General features: G+C 45.3%; 1 protein-coding gene across 5 annotated transcripts in view; it reads right to left on the bottom strand.

The window, feature by feature from the left end:
• The window catches only part of LOC143767968 (uncharacterized), a 45602-nt gene that overhangs the window by 11365 nt on the left and 15580 nt on the right, over positions 1 to 18657 (bottom strand). For all 5 annotated transcript variants that reach the window (XM_077256550.1, XM_077256549.1, XM_077256551.1 and 2 more), the window contains one exon: positions 17527 to 17667. In XM_077256550.1, the coding sequence (XP_077112665.1) occupies positions 17527 to 17667 (141 nt within the window). The remainder of the gene's footprint in view (positions 1 to 17526; positions 17668 to 18657) is intronic.

Below are 18657 nucleotides of genomic sequence, written 5' to 3'. Positions count from 1 at the left end.
CTGTCGTGGCGATAGGAAAAGTAAGGTGCAGATTCAGAATAATATTTGGAAGGAGGGAACAAGGCAAAGTTAGATTACTGAGTAGTTGATGTGGTAGGCTTGTTTGAAGAGATGGGTTTCAAAGCGTGCTTGAATAGGTCGGGGCTAGGTATCAGTCTGATCGTCTGGGAAAGTGCACTCCAGAGAGCTGGCGCAGCACGAGAGAAGTCTTGGAGATGGAGGTGCGAGGTTCGGAGTACGGGGGATATTAGTGCAGCGCCCCAGAGTCCTGGTCATTGAAGTAATGTCGTTCTTCCACCAGGGGGAGTGATATTACGTCTGATGGCACTAAAGGAGTTCACCTTGCCAGGTATCACAAACATCACACCACACTTCACACTCCAGACCACCAGGGGGAGCCTTGCTCCTATCTACGAGGGCACTCCTCACATTAGGGTAAAACTGGTGGGCTGGATAGAAAGTTAGTCAGAAGCTGGCTGGGCTTCACCCAGGAAGCATCCTGTGAGAGAGGAGCTGACTGGGGTTGGCCCAGGCAACACCTGTCAAGGAGACAGGGGGATAGGAGGAACATCGGAGCTGCAGACAGAGGGTCCCTGTCAGGTGTGGGATCCTGGCAGAGGCCTAGCAAGACAGAAAGACACGGAGCTGCGCCTGCCCCACGTGCGGCAGCATCCTAAGAAAGGACAAGAAAAGGAATTGTGTTGTAGAGAGTGAAACACGAAGTCACAGCACAAGGAGATAACACCAGAAGGAGTTCTGCCCTGCAATAGGCTGCCTCCTTCTGAGGCGCGTAGCCGGAACACCGAGGGATTAATAGTCTCTACGCTTTACTTCAGAGACCGGCAGGACAGTCAATTCCAAGTTGGCTGCCCGACCTTAAAACCTAAGAAGACACGGTGGCAACTTGTGGGGGTCGGGGCGTCTCTAGGGTCCCTATAAACAAGCCTCAGGCCATCAGTCATACGGGTTTGTCCTATCCACACCATCTGGGGGACGGAGAGGAAGAAATAACATCTAGAACATCTACAACAGTTGTGAGGACCTTACCGAGTTGCTCAGCAGGGAGGTACTACAACACACAGGCGCTAGTAGGAAGGCTACTGATTTCCACCTGGATAAGGGGACTCTGGATTTGCCATCGAACCGGCCTGTGATCCGGTGCTCTGGACTGTGGATGCTGAAGTCTTCAGTAAAAGGTAAAGAGACTGCACCCTTGTGTCCTCGTTATTCACTGCGCCTTACTTCATCCACCATCACTATCTACATTTCTGGGAAGCCCTGGGGGGGATACACTTCACCTGTGGGAAGGTATACCATCTAGCTGCCATAACATCACCCCAGCGGACCCCTAAGCAGCGTCGGTCACCCTGATCGAATACCACAGGTGGCGTCACAAACACTACCATTCTGTATGAACTCTGCCTTTTATTGGACGCCCCTCATAGGGCCACGGGCTGGGTCGGGCCACTGTGACATCCCCATCGAGTACTGAAGGACCCGGTACCGAGTTCCCCATTGCCCTTACATGGGGGCGCTCCATTAGTCTTCAGTCATTTATAGAATGGAGGGCACGTGTAGGGCAATAGACAAAGATGATAGAGGAGATATAAGGCGGTGCAGAACTGTGGAGAGCTTTGAGGGTGAGAGAGAGGAGTTTATATTGGACACTGTAGCGAATGGGTAGCCAGTGCAATGACTGGCACGAGATGGAGGCATAGGTGAAGCAGCTGGACAGAAATATGACCCTGGCTGCCGCATTCAAGATGGATTGGAGAGGAGAAAGTTTGGTGAGAATGAGACTGATCAGAAGAGAGTTGCAGTAGTTTAGACGAGAATGAATAAGAGTGACAGTAAGAGTCTTAGCGGTTTCAAAGGTGAGAAAAGGTCAGATTCTGGAGATGTTTTTAAGATGCAAGTGACAAGATCAAGTGAGTGATCGGATATAGGGAGTAAAGGAAAGTTTGGTGTCGAATATGACCCCAAGACAGCGGGAATGCTGCTTGGGAGTTATGGTTGAACACTCCTGGGTTATTTCGTTGTTAGGTAGAGTGAGGTTAGTAGAGGGGAGAAACACAAGAAGTTCCGTTTTGGAGACATTTAGGTTCAGATAGAGGGAGGACATGATGTTAGAAACAGCAGACAGACAATCCTTGGTATTTTGAATTAGGGTAGGGGTGATGTCAGGGGAAGAAGTGTATAATTGAGTGTCGTCAGCATAAAGATGATACTGGAACCCAAATCTGCTGATTGTTTGTCCAATAGGGGCCATGTATAGAGAGAAGAGGAGGGGGCCTAGGACTGAGCCCTGCGGAACCCCCATAGTAAGGGGAAGAGGAGAGGAAGAGGAGTCGGCAAAAGATACAATGAAGGAGCAGTCAGAGAGGTAGGAGGAGAACCAGGAGAGGGCTGTGTCCTTGAGGCCTATAGAGCGGAGCATAGTGAGGAGGAGCTGGTGATCCACAGTGTCAAATGTGGCAGAGAGAGATAGAGGAGAATCAGCAGGGAGCAATGACTTTTGGATTTAAGTGGTAGCTTAAGTGAAGCTAAGTGTTCATTTGAATGTATACAAATATTGATAAATAAGAATACTTCATCTTTACATGAGACTGACAATGAACTTGACACACTCTATACAACTTTGTTTAAAGACCTACCCACTGACCAGTTTACTAAATGGTCTAAAGATCTGGAAACAGATATTACAAGATGGGAGAATAAGGTTAGTCAAGATAAAGTGCACAAATATCAAAGTGATGTTGCTGACTTTGACAGTATTAAAATCTACAGTTGGCAACAGTCGAGCAAAAACAACTCAGGTCCCTAGTACTAGGGCTGAATCTGAGGCTTCTAGTGTATTTGGTCTGGGAAGTACTGCTTCTACCAGTGATTTTGAGCCGTCCTGCGATTTCCACCTTAGGAGTGGGGATCGGAGGAAAAAGTTCCCTGAAATGTTTAACAAGGCGCAGAGGGGACGAAGGAATAAAGATCAAAATCAGGTTGTTAATCTATCAAACCATATTTTGACTTCTGTTCAACTCAAGGTATTGCAGCGTGGATTAACCTTTTCCCCTTCACGTAATTTAGATGTGTTTACATCAGTAAAAGACATTCACCTCTTCGCTAGAAAACTAATCCTCAAAGTTTCACACAAAGATTGGAACCCGATTCTTTCCCTACTGTTGAAGAAAGGAAGGCCCTGGAGATTTTGTTTTCCTTGGAAGAGCAAAACATCCCTCTGCAGGCAAGTACCATTCCTCAACATTTACCAAATCAAGAAATTTCCGGCTTTAGGCCTCTGCCCTGCGGTGGATATCTTCACCAAATTGGTGTCCCAGGATACTGAAAATCTAGCTTAAGATCAAAAGGGTCCCTCTAATCTTACTAAAGAGGAACAACAGGCCATCACTGAGTTGAAGACATGGAATGATGTTATTTTTAAACCAGCTGACAAGGGTGGCAACCTTGTCATCTGGCCCAGGGACCAGTATGAACGACAAGCGAATATTCTGTTAAATGATCCACTCTGCTACCGTAAACTTACATTCAATCCCCTATCATCTTCCTTTCAGGCTCTGAAATAATGGAAAAAGCGTTTGCTGAAGGCATTATTTCCAAAAAAAACTTTTGGACCGTATCCGGAGTGATCATCCTAGGCTCCCCACCTTTTAGCTCATCCCGAAAATACACAAGAACTCATTGGACCCTCCCGATTGTTTCAGGTATAAATGGACCATGCAAACTAAACTCTGATTTGGTGGATTATTTTTTAAAACCATTAGTTGCCAATTTGCCATCATATATAAGAGACAACATCCGCCCTTCAAAGTTTGGACCAGTATTATCCTCAAGAATTAACGATTATTATCACGGCGGATGTTGAATCTCTATATACCTCCATCCGCCATGAGAATGGTCTGGAGGTGGTACATCTGTTCCTTAGTTCCAGCTTTCTGGATAGCACTCTCCGATTTTATTTTGATCCTTTTGGAATTTTTGTTAACTCATAACACCTTCATCTTCAAAGGTCAGAATTTTTTGCAAATTCAAGGCACTGCGATGGGTGCCTCCTGTGCCCCATTGTATGCCAACCTATTTTTGGGGGAAAAAAAAAAAAAAGAGGGAGAGGGAAGTCTTTCATATTGACCTCGTCCAGGAGATGGACCATGTCCACAACTGGATGAGGTACATTGAGGACGTCCTCTTCCTCTGAGAAGGCACCCCGACAGGACTAGAAAATCTGATTCAAATAGCTTAACCCCTTTCTGACATATGATGTACTATCCTGTCGAGGTGGTAAGGGCCCGGATGACCACCGACGGGATAGTACGTCATCATCGATCAGGCGTGCTCACGGGGGGAACGTGGCCGAGTGTCAGCCGACTATCGCAGCTGACATCCGGCACTATGTGCCAGGAGCGGCCACGGACCGCTCCTGGCACATTAACCCCCAGCACACTGCGATCAAAGATGATCAAAGATGATCGCAGTATTCCAGCGGCACAGGGAAGCATCGAGCAGGGAGGGGGCTCTCTGCGTGCTTTCCTGAGACCCTCGGAGCAACGCGATGTGATCACGTTGCTCCAGGGGTCTCCTACCTCCTCCTCCCTTCAGGCCCAGATCAAAAATGCCCGCAGGGGCCTTCCGGGTCCTGCAGGGAGGTGGCTTCCAAGCGTCTGCTCAGAGCAGGCGCCGGGAAGCCTCCCTGCTGTGCCTGTGTGATCGGTGATCTGACACAGTGCACAGCGGTGACAGAACAAAAAAAAAATCCTAAATAAGGAGAAAAAAAAAAAAAAGTTCCAATAAATACATTTCTTTACCTAAATAAAAAAACAATAAAAGTACACATTTAGTATAGCCACGTCCGTAACAACCCGACCTATAAAACTGTCCCTGTTATGATCCCAGTGGCTGAGGATCACAGGAAATACTAGCTAAGTTACTAAACAACGAACAAGCTCTAGGGAGGTGGTAACTGGACTGACCGCAACCCTGATCCTATCCACACACTAAAGGTAGCCGGTGAACGTGCCTAAAAGCCTGGACGTCTCGACGCAGCCTGAGAAACTGACTACCCCTAAAGAGAAAGCAAGACCTCACTTGCCTCAAGAGAAATAACCCCAAAGATATAGGAAGCCCCCAACAAATAATAACGGTGAGGTAAGGAGAAAAGACACACATAGGAATGAAAACAGATTCAGCAAATGAGGCCCGCTAATACTAAATAGCAGAAGACAGATAGCGAACTGTGCGGTCAGTGGAAAACCCTACCAAAATATCCACGCTGAGAATTCAAGAACCCCCACACCAACTAACGGTGTGGGGGGAGAAACTCAGCCCCCTAGAGCTACCAGCAAGCAGGGAAATCACATATTAGCAAGCTGGACAAGAAACATATTGAACACTGATGATCAAAAAATGAACAAAACGGAAACTTAGCTTCTCTTGAAGAGACTGGTAGCAAGGTAGTCAGAAGGAATCAGAATAGCACTGAATACATTGCCAGCAGGCATGGACTGAGAGTCCAAGTGAGCTTAAATAGGAAACCAGCCCACATATAACGAGACAGCTGATGCCAGTCACAAACCTGCAGAAAGACAGCACTCACACAGTACCACTTGTGACCACAAGAGGGAGCCCAGAAATAGAGTTCACAACATGTCCCACTAGTTAATCCCTTCAGTGAACACCGTAAAAAAAAAACCACGAGGCAAAAAATGACGCTTTATTATAATACCGCCAAACAAAGAGTGTAATAACACGAGATCAAAAAGACGGATATAAATAACCATGGTACCACTGAAAACATCTTGTCCCGCAAAAAAACGAGCCGCCATACAGCATCATCAATGAAAAATAAAGTTATAGTCCTCAGAATAAAGCAATGCAAAAACTATTTTTTATATAAAATAGCTTTTATTGTCTAAAAGGTCCAAAACATTAATAAATGATATAAATGAGGTATTGCTTTAATCGTACTGACCCAAGAAGTAAAAAACTACTTTATCAACTTTACCAAACGTGGAACGGTATAAGCGCCCCCCCAAAAGAAATTCATGAATAGCTGGTTTTTATTCATTCTACCCTCACAAATCGGAATAAAAAGCAATAAAAAAAAAGTCACGTGTCCGATATACCAATGGTACTAATAAAAACATCAACTCGTCCGCCAAAAAACAAGAGCTCACATGACAACCAAAATATGGAAAAATTACAGCTCTCAAAACGTGGAGACGCAAAAACTATTTTTTGCAATGAAAAGCGTCTTTTAGTGTGTGACGGCTGCCAATCAAAAATCCGCAAAAAAAAAAAAAAAAAAAAAAAAAAAAAGCTATAAAAGTACATCAAACCCCCCTTCGTTAGGGAAAAATAATAACATTTTAAAGTATGTATTTATTTCCATTTTCCCATTAGGGTTAGGGCTAGGGTTGGGGCTAAAGTTAGGGTTGAGGCTAAAGTAAGGGTTTGGATTACATTTACGGTTGGGATTACAGTCAGGGGTGTGTTTGGGTTAGGGTTTCAGTTAGAATTGGGGGGTTTCCACTGTTTAGGCACATCAGGGGCTCTCCAATTGCGACATGGCGTCCGATCTCAATTTCAGCCAATTCTGCGTTGAAAAAGTAAAACAGTGCTCCTTCCCTTCCGAGCTCTCCCGTGCGCCCAAACACAGGGGTTTACCCCAACATATGGGGTATCAGCGAACTCAGGACAAATTGGACAACAACTTTTGATGTCCAATTTCTCCTGATACCCTTGGGAAAATACAAAACCGGGGGCTTAAAAAGAATTTTTGTGGGAAAAAAAAAAAAGAATGTTTATTTTCACAGCTCTGCGCTATAAACTGTAGTGAAACACTTGGGGGTTCAAAGTTCTCACAACACATCTAGATAAGTTCCTTGGGGGGTCCAGTTTCCAATATGGGGTCACTTGTGGGGGGTTTCTACTGTTTAGATACATCAGGGGCTCTGCAAATGCAACGTGACGCCTGCAGACCAATCCATCTAAGCCTGCATTCCAAACGGCGCGCCTTCCCTTCCAAGCTCTGCCATGCACCCAAACGGAGGTCCCCCCCCCACATATGGGGGTATCAGCGTACTCAGGACAAATAGCACAACAACTGTTGGGGTACAATTTCTCCTGTTACCCTTGGGAAAATACAAAAGTGGGGGCTTAAAAATAATTTGTGGGAATTTTATAAACTGTAGTGAAACGCTTCAAAGTTTTCACAACACATCTAGTTAAGTTCCTTGGGGGGTCTTCTTTGCAAAATGGTGTCACTTGTGGGGGGTTTCAATGTTTAGGCACATCAGGGGCTCTCCAAATGCGACATGTCATCCCATCTCAATTCCAGTCAATTTTGCATTGAAAAGTCAAATGGCGCTCCTTCCCTTCCGAGCTCTGCCATGCGCCCAAAGTGGTTTAACCCCACATGTGGGGTATCAGTGTACTCAGGACAAATTGGATAACAACTTTTGGGGCCCAATTTCTCCTGTTACCCTTGGTAAAATAAAATAAATTTGAGCTGAAGTAAATTTTTTGTGACAAAGTTAAATGTTCATTTTTTTTTTTTAAACATTCCAAAAATTCCTGTGAAAACACCTGAAGGGTTAATAAACTTCTTGAATGTGGTTTTGAGTACCTTGAGGGGTGCAGTTTTTAGAATGGTGTCACACTTGGGTATTTTCTATCATATAGACCCATCAAAGTGACTTCAAATGTGATGTGGTCCCTAAAAAGAAATTAAAAAAAAAAAAAAAATGGTGTTGCAAAAATGAGAAATTGCTGGTCAACTTTTAACCCTTATGACTCCTTAAAAAAAAAAATTTTGGTTCCAAAATTGTGCTGATGTAAAGTAGACATATGAGAAATGTTACTTATTAAGTATTTTGTGTGACATCTCTGTGATTTAAGGGCTTAAAAATCCAAATTTGGAAAATTGCGAAATTTTCTAAATTTGCCATATTTCCATTTTTTCACAAGTAAACGCAGGTAATATCAAATAAATGTTACCACTATCATGAATTTATTATCACTTTATTTATGTTCCTTTGCCCATATGGAGATATATGTACACATTTGATTGGCCTACTAAGGGGATCTAGACTATTGCAGTCATATATCTATGGAGATAGAATATATGGGTAGAAAAATCAGCATCAATACAACTTATATAGCTACCTATATTATCTAGAAAGGCAGCCTTGAGTTAATTTAGCAAAAGGCACATTATTAGATGGTGACACCAAGTTATAGCCCATGGTGGACACTATAGGCTTTAGTCTCCAGAGCTACTATAGTGGTGGGAGTACATAGCAAGGAACATATATAGAGGGATATTCATTGTGTTTTTCACATTGTGTTTTCATGGATCTAACTTGATCCATATGTGTATGTCTTTTGTCTGTGACTATTAGTGATAACCCAGGGATAGGAGGGACAGCCGTCGTTGAGTGGGGGCGCCATATCGTATACAGGGTGCCAACCTCCGCTGTCAGGAAGGATAACAGATTCCAGGGCCAATTAGGGCTAGTTGAGGCATTGTGTATCCAGAAAGGCATTAGCCTTATTTTTGTTTTTTTTGATTGTTTCATATTTTGATAATTTTTTATTATTGCTTTACATATTTTTTTCATTTTTTCTACTTGTTTTTTTCTATTTGGTTTTTTCTATTTGGTTTTTCTGGCATCATAAAAAACTCCATAGAGGGTACCTTTTGAAATTAACTTTATCCCTATCCTTGGGGGGATCCCTATAGGGATGTACTTTTTATCTCACTTTATATATATTTTTGGTATTATATGTAATTATTAATAAAGATTGATGATTTTAGGGGTAGGATTTGGTCTCTTTTCAGTTGGTTTAGTCATATACTCCCCTGTAAATAATTGGTTTTGTTGGTTGTATCACTATCATGAATTACAATATGTCAGAATCATCAGGATCCGTTGAAGCGTTCCAGAGTTATAACCTCATAAAGAGACAGTGGTCAGAGTTGTAAAAATTAACCCGGTCATTAACGTGCAAACCACCCTTGGGGTTAACAATACCAATCGTAACATCAGATTGGACGTTCAAATTTGATAGAGAGACTGACTTTCTAGATATCAAGTTAACAGTAGGACCCGATGGCCACCTTGAAAAGGATGTTTTTAAAGAAGCTTACAGCCATGAACGCTTTACTGTCAACTGATTCTGCTCATCCTATATCTACAGTTCGAGGGATCCTGATAGGACAATTCCTCCATGTAAAAAGAATATCTTACAATATGGAGAAGTACAAAAAACAGGCTACGGACCTCACACAAAGATTAATTAACAGAGGATACGGCAAAAGATCTATAAAAAGAGTCTACTTTAGAGCAGAAAAAAATTACACGTAACCAACTTCTCTATAGCCCACCAACACCGGCAAAACAGGACGCCCCGAATGAGGTACGATTCATCTCCACTTACAGTCATCAGTGGATCAATTTCAAGTCTATCATTCGCAAACATTGGGAGGTGTTATTGGTTGACCCTACCTTACGATGCATTCTACCTTCTGAACCATCCTTTGCGGCCAGGAGATCGGCAAATCTTTGGGACATACTAGTCCATAGTCATTATGAGCCCCAGAGGGTTGGTAGGCATCCCGGATCGCCAGCCTTCTTTCCCTGCGGCCTTTGTAAGGGCTGTCTCAGTCATGTAAAATCAGGGACGTTCACAAAGCATGATGGATCTCGGTCATACACCACAAGAAAACATCTGAGCTGTACTTCACAAGGTGTTATATACCACGCACAATGTCCATGCAAAAAAGTTTACATCGGCATGACCACCAGGGAATTAAAGGTAAGGACACGTGAGCATGTCAGGGACATGGAGAAGGCTAAAACTAGTGATGATGATTCAGCCTTAAAGTCCCTCCCCAGACATTTTAAAGCTCACCTGGTTGTAACTCCAGAGGCCTTGTGGTCAAAGCTATTGATCAGGTGGATTTAGGCTCACGTGGTGGTGACATGACCAGGACTCTGTCACAAGTGGAGAGTAAGGTTGAGCGAAACGGATCGGACACATTCAAAAATCGCCGACTTTCGGCAAAGTCGGGCTTCATGAAACCCGACCAGATCCTTGTGTAGGATCGGCCATGAGGTTGGCGATCTTCGCGCCAAAGTCGCGTTTCGTATGACGTGTTCAGCGCCATTTCTCAGCCAATGAAGGAGGACGCAGAATGTGGGCAGCGTGATGACGTAGGTCTCGGTCCCCACCATCTTAGAGAAGATCATGACAGTAATTGGCTTGCTTTCTGTGGCGTCACAGGGGCTATAAAGGGGCGTGCACGCCGACCACCATCTTACTTCTGCCGATCTGAGCATAGGGAGAGGTTGCTGCAGCTTCGTCAGAAGCAGGGATATAGTTAGGGAGGGAACATTAACCCCCAAACCGCTTGTGCTGTAGCGATTTCCACTGTCCAACACCACCTTTTCTTTGCAGGGACAGTGGAGGCTAGATTTTTGTGAATCAGCTCTGTAGCTTATTAGGCTGCCTTATAAGGCTCCCAGAGAGCTGCATTGCTGTTTGTACGCCGCTGCTTTTTTTAAAAGCAAAAATCCTGTTGCTCCTTTCCGCACAGTTATCTTGTTTATTTGTCCCCACTTGTGTGCAGCAGTCCTTTTTATTGCTGGTTGCCATTCTTGTCCTGAGATCATTGTAGGGAGAATGAAATTGTAGTACAGTCCTTGTATTTTTTGATATATCTGCCAGCCACGTTCTGCCACTTCCATTGTGTAGTGTAATACACTAGGCCTGAGTTTGGGGGCAGTCTCCCCCCCAAAAAAGGGAGATTTAAATTACCACTAAGTGGATCTACGTCAGTTCTGTTTGTCGTATATCTTCCAGCCACGTTCTGCCACTTACATTGTGTACTGTAATGCACTGGGCCAGAGTTTGGCTGCAGTCTCGCCACCCAAAAATGGAGATTTAAATTCTCAACAAGTTTAGATACACCTTTTACCTTGTTTTACAGTACCATATAACGGTAGTTATTTTGGTTACATTTTCCCAAAAATGAGGAAGTCTGGTGGAAGAGGCTGTGGGCGGTCGTTGCCAGCTGGTAATGATGATGGTGGTGGTGGGAAAAGCAAAATAGCACCTAAGGCTCGAGTTGTTGAGCCAGCACCATCTTCTGGCTACACAAGGCCTCGAAGGCTCCCTTATCTGGGAGTAGGAAAACCGCTGTTAAAGCCGGAGCAGCAGGAAAAAGTTTTGGCTTTCCTTGCTGACTCAGCCTCTAGCTCTTTCGCCTCCTCTTCAGAAGTTCCAAATATAAAAGCAGTGAGTCGTCAGTGGATGCTCCCAGTCAGGAACAAGTCGCTTCCTTGTGTCCTTCACCCAAACCAAAAATGAAGGATGCGTCAGGCGACACTACAGGTTACTCCATGGAGCTCTTTACACATACCGTGCCTGGGTAATGCTACGTTCACATTTGCGTTGTGCGGCGCAGCGTCAGCGACGCAACGCACAACGCATGCACAACGCAGCGTTTTGTGACGCATGCGTTCATTTTTTGCATGATTTTTGGCGCAGAAAAAAACTGCATCATGCAGCATCCTCTGCGCCCTGACAGTTGCGCCATATTGACGCACGCATCACAAAACGCAAGACAACACATGTCCATACGCCCCCCATGTTAAATATAGGGGCGCATAACGCATGCATCGCCGCGGCTGCGCCGCACAACGCTAGTGTGAACGTAGCATTAGAAAGGGAAATTGTTAACAGCCCATTACAAGATGAATCGGACATGGAGTGCACTGATGCACAGCCACAGCTAGAATATTATGCTGTTCCATCGACTCAGATCACTACATGACCCTCGCAGTGTACTGAGCCAGAATCTGACCCTGATGAAACTATGGTGCCCCGTCCCGAACGCTATAGCACCTTACACTGTGACACAGAGAAAGGTGCACATGACATTGAAGAGGAGGTGATAGATGACCCAGATTGGCAGCCAATGGGGGAAGAATGTGCCGCTGCCAGTAGCTCAGAAGCGGAGGAGGATGATCCGCAGCAGCCATCTACATCGCAACAGCTTTCATCTGGCAAGCCAAAAACATTTGTCAAAAACAAAAACAGTTTTAGGACAGCGTGGCCATCCGGTGAAAGTAGCACAGCGTGCAATGCCTGAAAATGTTATCCATAGTAGGATGAGTGCAGTGTGGCAATTTTTTAACCAAGATCCGAATGATCAGTCAAAAGTTATCTGTAAGAAATGCTCAAAGACCTTTAGCAGAGGGAAGAATCTCCAAAATTTAAATACAATGTGCATGCGTAGACATTTAACCAGCATGCACTTGCAAGCCTGGACTAACTACCAAACGTCCCGTACCGTTGGTGCACCTGCTCAGAATGAAGGTAGTCAGCAACACTACATTGCTTCCCTCGCTGTAAACCCACCGGTTAGGACACCACCAGCAGCAAATGTGGAGGTATCGTCACAAGGCCAAAGCAGTCAGGAAATCACAAGGTTATTGGTAGGAAACACTGTATGTAGGCCAACATCGAGAATACCATCACCAACCGTCTCTCAATTCGCCATGTCCACCACCACCACCACCGCTAGTTCCACCATATGCGCCTCTCCAATCCGGCTCACCCTACAAGAGACTCTCGTTAGGAAAAGAAACTACTCATCCTCTCATCCGCGTACACAGGGTTTGAACGCCCACATTGCTAGACTAATCTCGTTAGAGATGATGCCCTACCGGTTGATTGAAAGCAAAGCTTTCAAAGCCCTGATGGCCTACGCAGTACCACGCTATGACCTACCCAGTCGACACTTCTTTGCGAGAAAAGCCATCCCATCACTCCACCAGCATGTCAAAGACCGCATTGTCCATGCACTGAGGCAATCAGTCAGTAGAAAGGGGCACCTCGCAACAGATGCATGGACCAGTAGGCATGGCCAGGGACGTTACGTGTCCATCACGGCACACTGGGTTAATGTGGTGGATGCAGGGGACAGCCATAGTGGGACAGTTCTGCCTAGCCCACGGTCTAGGAAACAGTTGGCAGTAGGCATTCGATCCTCCTCCTCCAGCAGAAGCGAAAGCTCTTCCACAGAGCGCAGTCGCACGACCACTCCATCCGCAGCTGCCAGTGTTGCACACGAGGTGTCCCATTATGGAACAGCTAGTGGTAAGCGTCAGCAGGCTGTGTTGGAAATGAAGTGTTTGGGCGACATACACACCGCGGAAGTTCTGGACGAGTTCTTGCAGCAAGAAACTCATTCATGGCTGGGCAGTGTACATCTTGAGGCAGGCAAGGTAGTCAGTGATAACTGAAGGAATTTTATGGCTGCCATAGCCCTTTCAGAACTGAAACATACCTTGCCTGGCTCACACCTTGAACCTGGTGGTGCAGTGCTTCCTGAAAAATTATCCGGGGTTACCAGCCCAGCTCCTGAAGGTGCGAAGACTTTGCTCGCACATCCGCCGTTCGCCCGTACACTCCAGCCGTATGCAGAACCATCAGCGATCGTTGAAGCTTCCCCAGCACCGCCTAATGATCGACGTTGCAACAAGATGGAACTCCACACTGCACATGCTTCAGAGGCTGTGCGAACAGAGGCGTCCTGTAATGTATTTGTGGGAGGATACACATACATGGGCAGGCAGTTGTATTTCAGACATGTAGTTGTCAGGTGTGCAGTGGTCGAAGCTACAAGACCTCTGTCAAGTCCTTCAGTGTTTTGAGGAACGCACACGGCTGGTAAGTGCAGACGACGCCATCATAAGCATGAGCATCCCACTAATGCGTCTGCTGATGCAAAGTTTTATGCACATTAAGGAGCAGGCGTCTGCAGCTGAGGAGGAGGGAAGCCTTGATGACAGTCAGCCATTGTCTGCTCAGGGAACTCTGCTGGACGTGGTGGTGGATGAAGAGAAGGAGGAGGATGATGGGGATGAATATGTATGGGAGGAGGATGCTTCTCAGGGGGCAATAGAAACTGGTGGCGTTGCAAGGTCAGGTACAGGGTTTTTGCGGGAGACAAGTGATGTTGATTTGCAAGAAAGTGCACCTCAACCCAGCACAAGCAGTGAATTGACACCTGGAACATTGGCCCACATGGCTGAGTATGCCTTGCGTATCCTAAAAAGGGACCCCACATTATTAAATGATGACCGATGACGATTACTGGTTGGCCTGCCTCCTGGATCCACGATATAAAGGAAAATTACAAAATATCATGCCACATGAGAACCTTGAGCAAATACTGGCTACCAAACAAGCAACTCTTGTAGACCGTTTGGTTCAGGCACACAGCGGCGATGATGGTTCTCACACGAGCTGCAGGGGGCAACATGGCAGAGGTGTTAGAGGTGCACAAATCAGAAGTGGCGTTGGACAGAGCGGTTTTATGACCAGGTTGTGGAGTGATTTTGCAATAACCGCAGACACGACAGGTACTGCTGCATCGATTCAAAGTGACAGGAGACAGCATTTGTCCAGTATGGTTACGAACTATTTTTCCTCCCTTATCGATGTTCTCCCTCACAAGTCATTCCCCTTTGATTACTGGGCATCTAAAATAGACACCTGGCCTGAATTGGCAGAATATGCATTGCAGGAGCTTGCTTGCCCTGCTGCTAGTGTGCGATCAGAAAGAGTATTCAGTGCTGCTGGTTCAATACTGACCGAAAAAAGGACTCTTCTGGCTACCCAAAATGTTTATGATCTAACCTTCATTAAAATGAACCAATCATGGATTTCAAAATATTTTGCCCCACCTTCCCCTGCTGACACGTAGCTTGTCTGAAAAATGTCTTGCTTTTGGCCTCCTCTTACTGACTGCTCCAGTTCCTCCATTTGCAGCTGCTGAATGTCCACCATAGGCCATTTTTTTACCTCCCTAAATGGGCTGACTCCCCCCACAGGGCCGTGGTCACCACCTGGCGCAAGCACCCGTGCGAGTGCCGTTTGCCTGGACAGGTGGGTGTGCCCATTCTTGGGCGACGGCACTGACACAGGGTCCCTCATAGAACAATGAAGTGTCTGACGGTGGTTGTGCACAACCAACGTCAGACACACCGTTGTAATATGAGGGGCCCTGTGCCAGAACCGCCGCCCACGAGACAGTGTTCCCCCCCAGGTCGAACAGTGCTCTACCACTTGCAATACTTACCTCTCCCTGCTCCAACACTGTAGTCTGTGCTGTTAAATCCTTCAATGGCACTGCCAATACAAATTTGTTGAAATGACAGGTAATAGTAAAAATATACAGGGGCCCTGACCTCCATATAGACCAGTTAATACTTTGCGCCAACTACCACTGTCTGCTACTCAGCAGAGGAGCCCACCCCTGTACCTAGCTATACATAGTTACATAGTAAGGCCGAAAAAAGACATTTGTCCATCCAGTTCAGCCTATATTCCATCATAATAAATCCCCAGATCTACATCCTTCTACAGAACCTAATAATTGTATGATACAATATTGTTCTGCTCCAGGAAGACATCCAGGCCTCTCTTGAAACCCTCAACTGAGTTCGCCATCACCACCTCCTCAGGCAAGCAATTCCAGATTCTCACTGCCCTAACAGTAAAGAATCCTCTTCTATTCTGGTGGAAAAACCTTCTCTCCTCCAGACGCAAAGAATGCCCCCTTGTGCCCGTCACCTTCCTTGGTATAAACAGATCCTCAGCGAGATATTTGTATTGTCCCCTTATATACTTATACATGGTTATTAGATCGCCCCTCAGTCGTCTTTTTTCTAGACTAAATAATCCTAATTTCGCTAATCTATCTGGGTATTGTAGTTCTCCCATCCCCTTTATTAATTTTGTTGCCCTCCTTTGTACTCTCTCTAGTTCCATTATATCCTTCTTGAGCACCGGTGCCCAAAACTGGACACAGTACTCCATGTGCGGTCTAACTAGGGATTTGTACAGAGGCAGTATAATGCTCTCATCATGTGTATCCAGACCTCTTTTAATGCACCCCATGATCCTGTTTGCCTTGGCAGCTGCTGCCTGGCACTGGCTGCTCCAGGTAAGTTTATCATTAACTAGGATCCCCAAGTCCTTCTCCCTGTCAGATTTACCCAGTGGTTTCCCATTCAGTGTGTAATGGTGATATTGATTCCTTCTTCCCATGTGTATAACCTTACATTTATCATTGTTAAACCTCATCTGCCACCTTTCAGCTATGCCACCTGTTTATTTATGAGCATTTTTTGGGCAGACATTTAGCTCACTTTATTATTTTGGCCTACTGTCAGCCAGTCCTTACAGTTGTCCTCCGCTGTACAAACCAATGCCGCCAGTTTACTCCTGTTACCAGTTTTGAACTGCATTTAGCCTACTTTTTTATTTTAGGCCTACTACCTGTGTCTGTCTGCGCCACTCCTTACAGTTGTCCTCCATTAAACAAAGCTATGCCGCCTGTTTAGTCCTGTTACCAATTTTGAACTGCATTTAGCCCACTTTATTATTTGGGCCTATATCTGTGTTTCCGCCTCATCCTGCCCATTGCCCAGCCAGTGCTAGATGAGTCTGCTGGTACATTGACCCAGACCACTACATTCCCCTTGCACTCTACACAGCCAGAATCTGACCCTGCTGAAAGTCAGGTTACCCTTCCCGCATACTATACCCCCTTACACGGGGACAAAGAGGAAGGTGCAGATGAAAGTGCAGGTTCCTTCATCAGGTGGGGGGGGGGGGCCCATACTCGTTGGCGACGTCACTGGCACATGGCCCCTCATAGTACGCAAAAGTGTCTCTGGAAGTGGGAGGCGCCGCCCGCCGTCAACACACCGCCGTAATATGAGGGGCCCTTTGCCAGTGCCAACTAGTGGGCCCCCCCTGCTTGCTCAGGATCACAGCACTTGCAAAGTTGAAATACTTACCTCTCCCTGCTCCACCGCCGTGACGTATTCCGCGTTTCCTGGGCCCACGAAAATCTTGAACCAGCCCTACCCCCCACAACTTTAGCCAAATGACCCCCTGTTTTCAATGCCTAACTATTATTATAAAGTAAATTAAGATTGACAAGCTTCAGTAATAAGAATTGATATTATTGGCATTAAAATGGGCACTGTAGGTGTTTTCCTGTCCTCCACTCTCTGCCGACTTTGATTCCCCATTGACTTGCATTGGGTTTCGTGTTTCAGTCGGCCCCTCGACTTGTCACAATAATCGGCTGATTTCACCCGACCCGACTTTTGAAGAAGTCAGGTTTCGCGAAACCCAACTCGATCCTAAAAAAGTAAAAGTCGCTCAACTCTAGTGGAGAGCAGTTGGATATATTGCTCAGGAACCAGGGGTCTTAATGAAAGCCTGGGTTTTTCAGCGTTTCTTTAAATTTCAGGTTCAATCCTATGTGCAAATTGGGGTATCCTTTTTAGGGGTATTTGGGTTGTAATTGTGGTTGTCCCATTTTATATACTTATATTCTTTTATTTATTTTTTATTAATTCTCTTTATATACTTTCAATCTATCTTTATGTGCATCCAATTGTGTTTTGTATTTATTAGGTAACTTACCCTGGGGGCTTTTTCCTTGGGTCTTCTGCGTGGCCATGTCGTGCATGGATTTTTTAGCTGCAGTGCCATTTTCTTTACATGTGTTCCCCTGGATCCGGAATGTTGGACTGTGGGAGTTGTCTTTGGGTTGTGGATTTCCTCCTTATGGACCAAAAAAAAAAAAGAAGCAATCAAGAAATTTTTATTTTTATTATAATTGGCTCGAATATTACTGTAATTTTTTAAGGAATTGGTTGGACTTATTATTTTATGTTAATGGATGCTTAAGTGTGGTCAATTACCTTTTGTGTATGGTGATGTTGATAGAGATTCTATTATGGTTAGGATCTGCACATAACACTGTATAATTTTTCTATCTAGTGTAGATTCAGATTATTTAATCTGGCCATGTAAAAAGTCGTCTTATACGCCGGAAAATACGGTAAGTCGTTAGTAATTTTGGTCAGGGCAATCTCAGTGGAATGGTGAGGACGGAAGCCAGATTGTAGGTTGTCGAAGAGAGAGTTAGATGCAAAGTGAGAGGAAAGTTCAGCATGGACGTGCTGCTCAAGGAGTTTGGATGCAAATGGGAGCAAAGATATGGGGTGATAGCTGGACATAGCGCTTGGGTCAACGGATGGCTTTTTGAGGATAGGTGGGATTGTGGCATGTTTGAAAGCAGTGGGGAAGGTACCAGAAGTTAGTGATAGGTTGAAGAGATGGGTTAGGGATGGGATTAGTGTGGTGGCGAGGTTGGGGAGGAGGTGGGATGGGATGGGGTCAAGTGCACAAGTGGTGAGGTGTGATTTGGAGAGAAGATGAGCAAGCTCCCCTTCAGTGATTTTGGAGAGGGAGGTTATGGAATTTGGGCATTGGTCTGGTATACAAAGAGGTTGTGGTGGTTTGACCACAAAGATTTACCTTGTTTGGTCGATATTATATTTGAAGTGCGTGGCCAAAGTGTTGGACTCTTTGGGGTTGTGGTATAAGGAACATACGAGGGTTGTGAAGTAGGCCTGTTTAGCAGAGGTGAGAGCCGATTTGAATGCAAGTGTTGCTTGTTTGAGTGCAGTGAAATCGTCTTGCGAATGTGTTTTCTTCCAACGGCGTTCTGCAATTCTGGATACTTGCCGAAGCATTTTAGTGATGTTT

The sequence above is a fragment of the Ranitomeya variabilis genome, chromosome 4 (genome assembly GCF_051348905.1).
Source record: "Ranitomeya variabilis isolate aRanVar5 chromosome 4, aRanVar5.hap1, whole genome shotgun sequence".
Taxonomy (NCBI): domain Eukaryota; kingdom Metazoa; phylum Chordata; class Amphibia; order Anura; family Dendrobatidae; genus Ranitomeya; species Ranitomeya variabilis.
The sequence above is the reverse complement of the archived record's forward strand: the minus strand, read 5'-3'. Positions and strand labels throughout refer to the sequence as shown.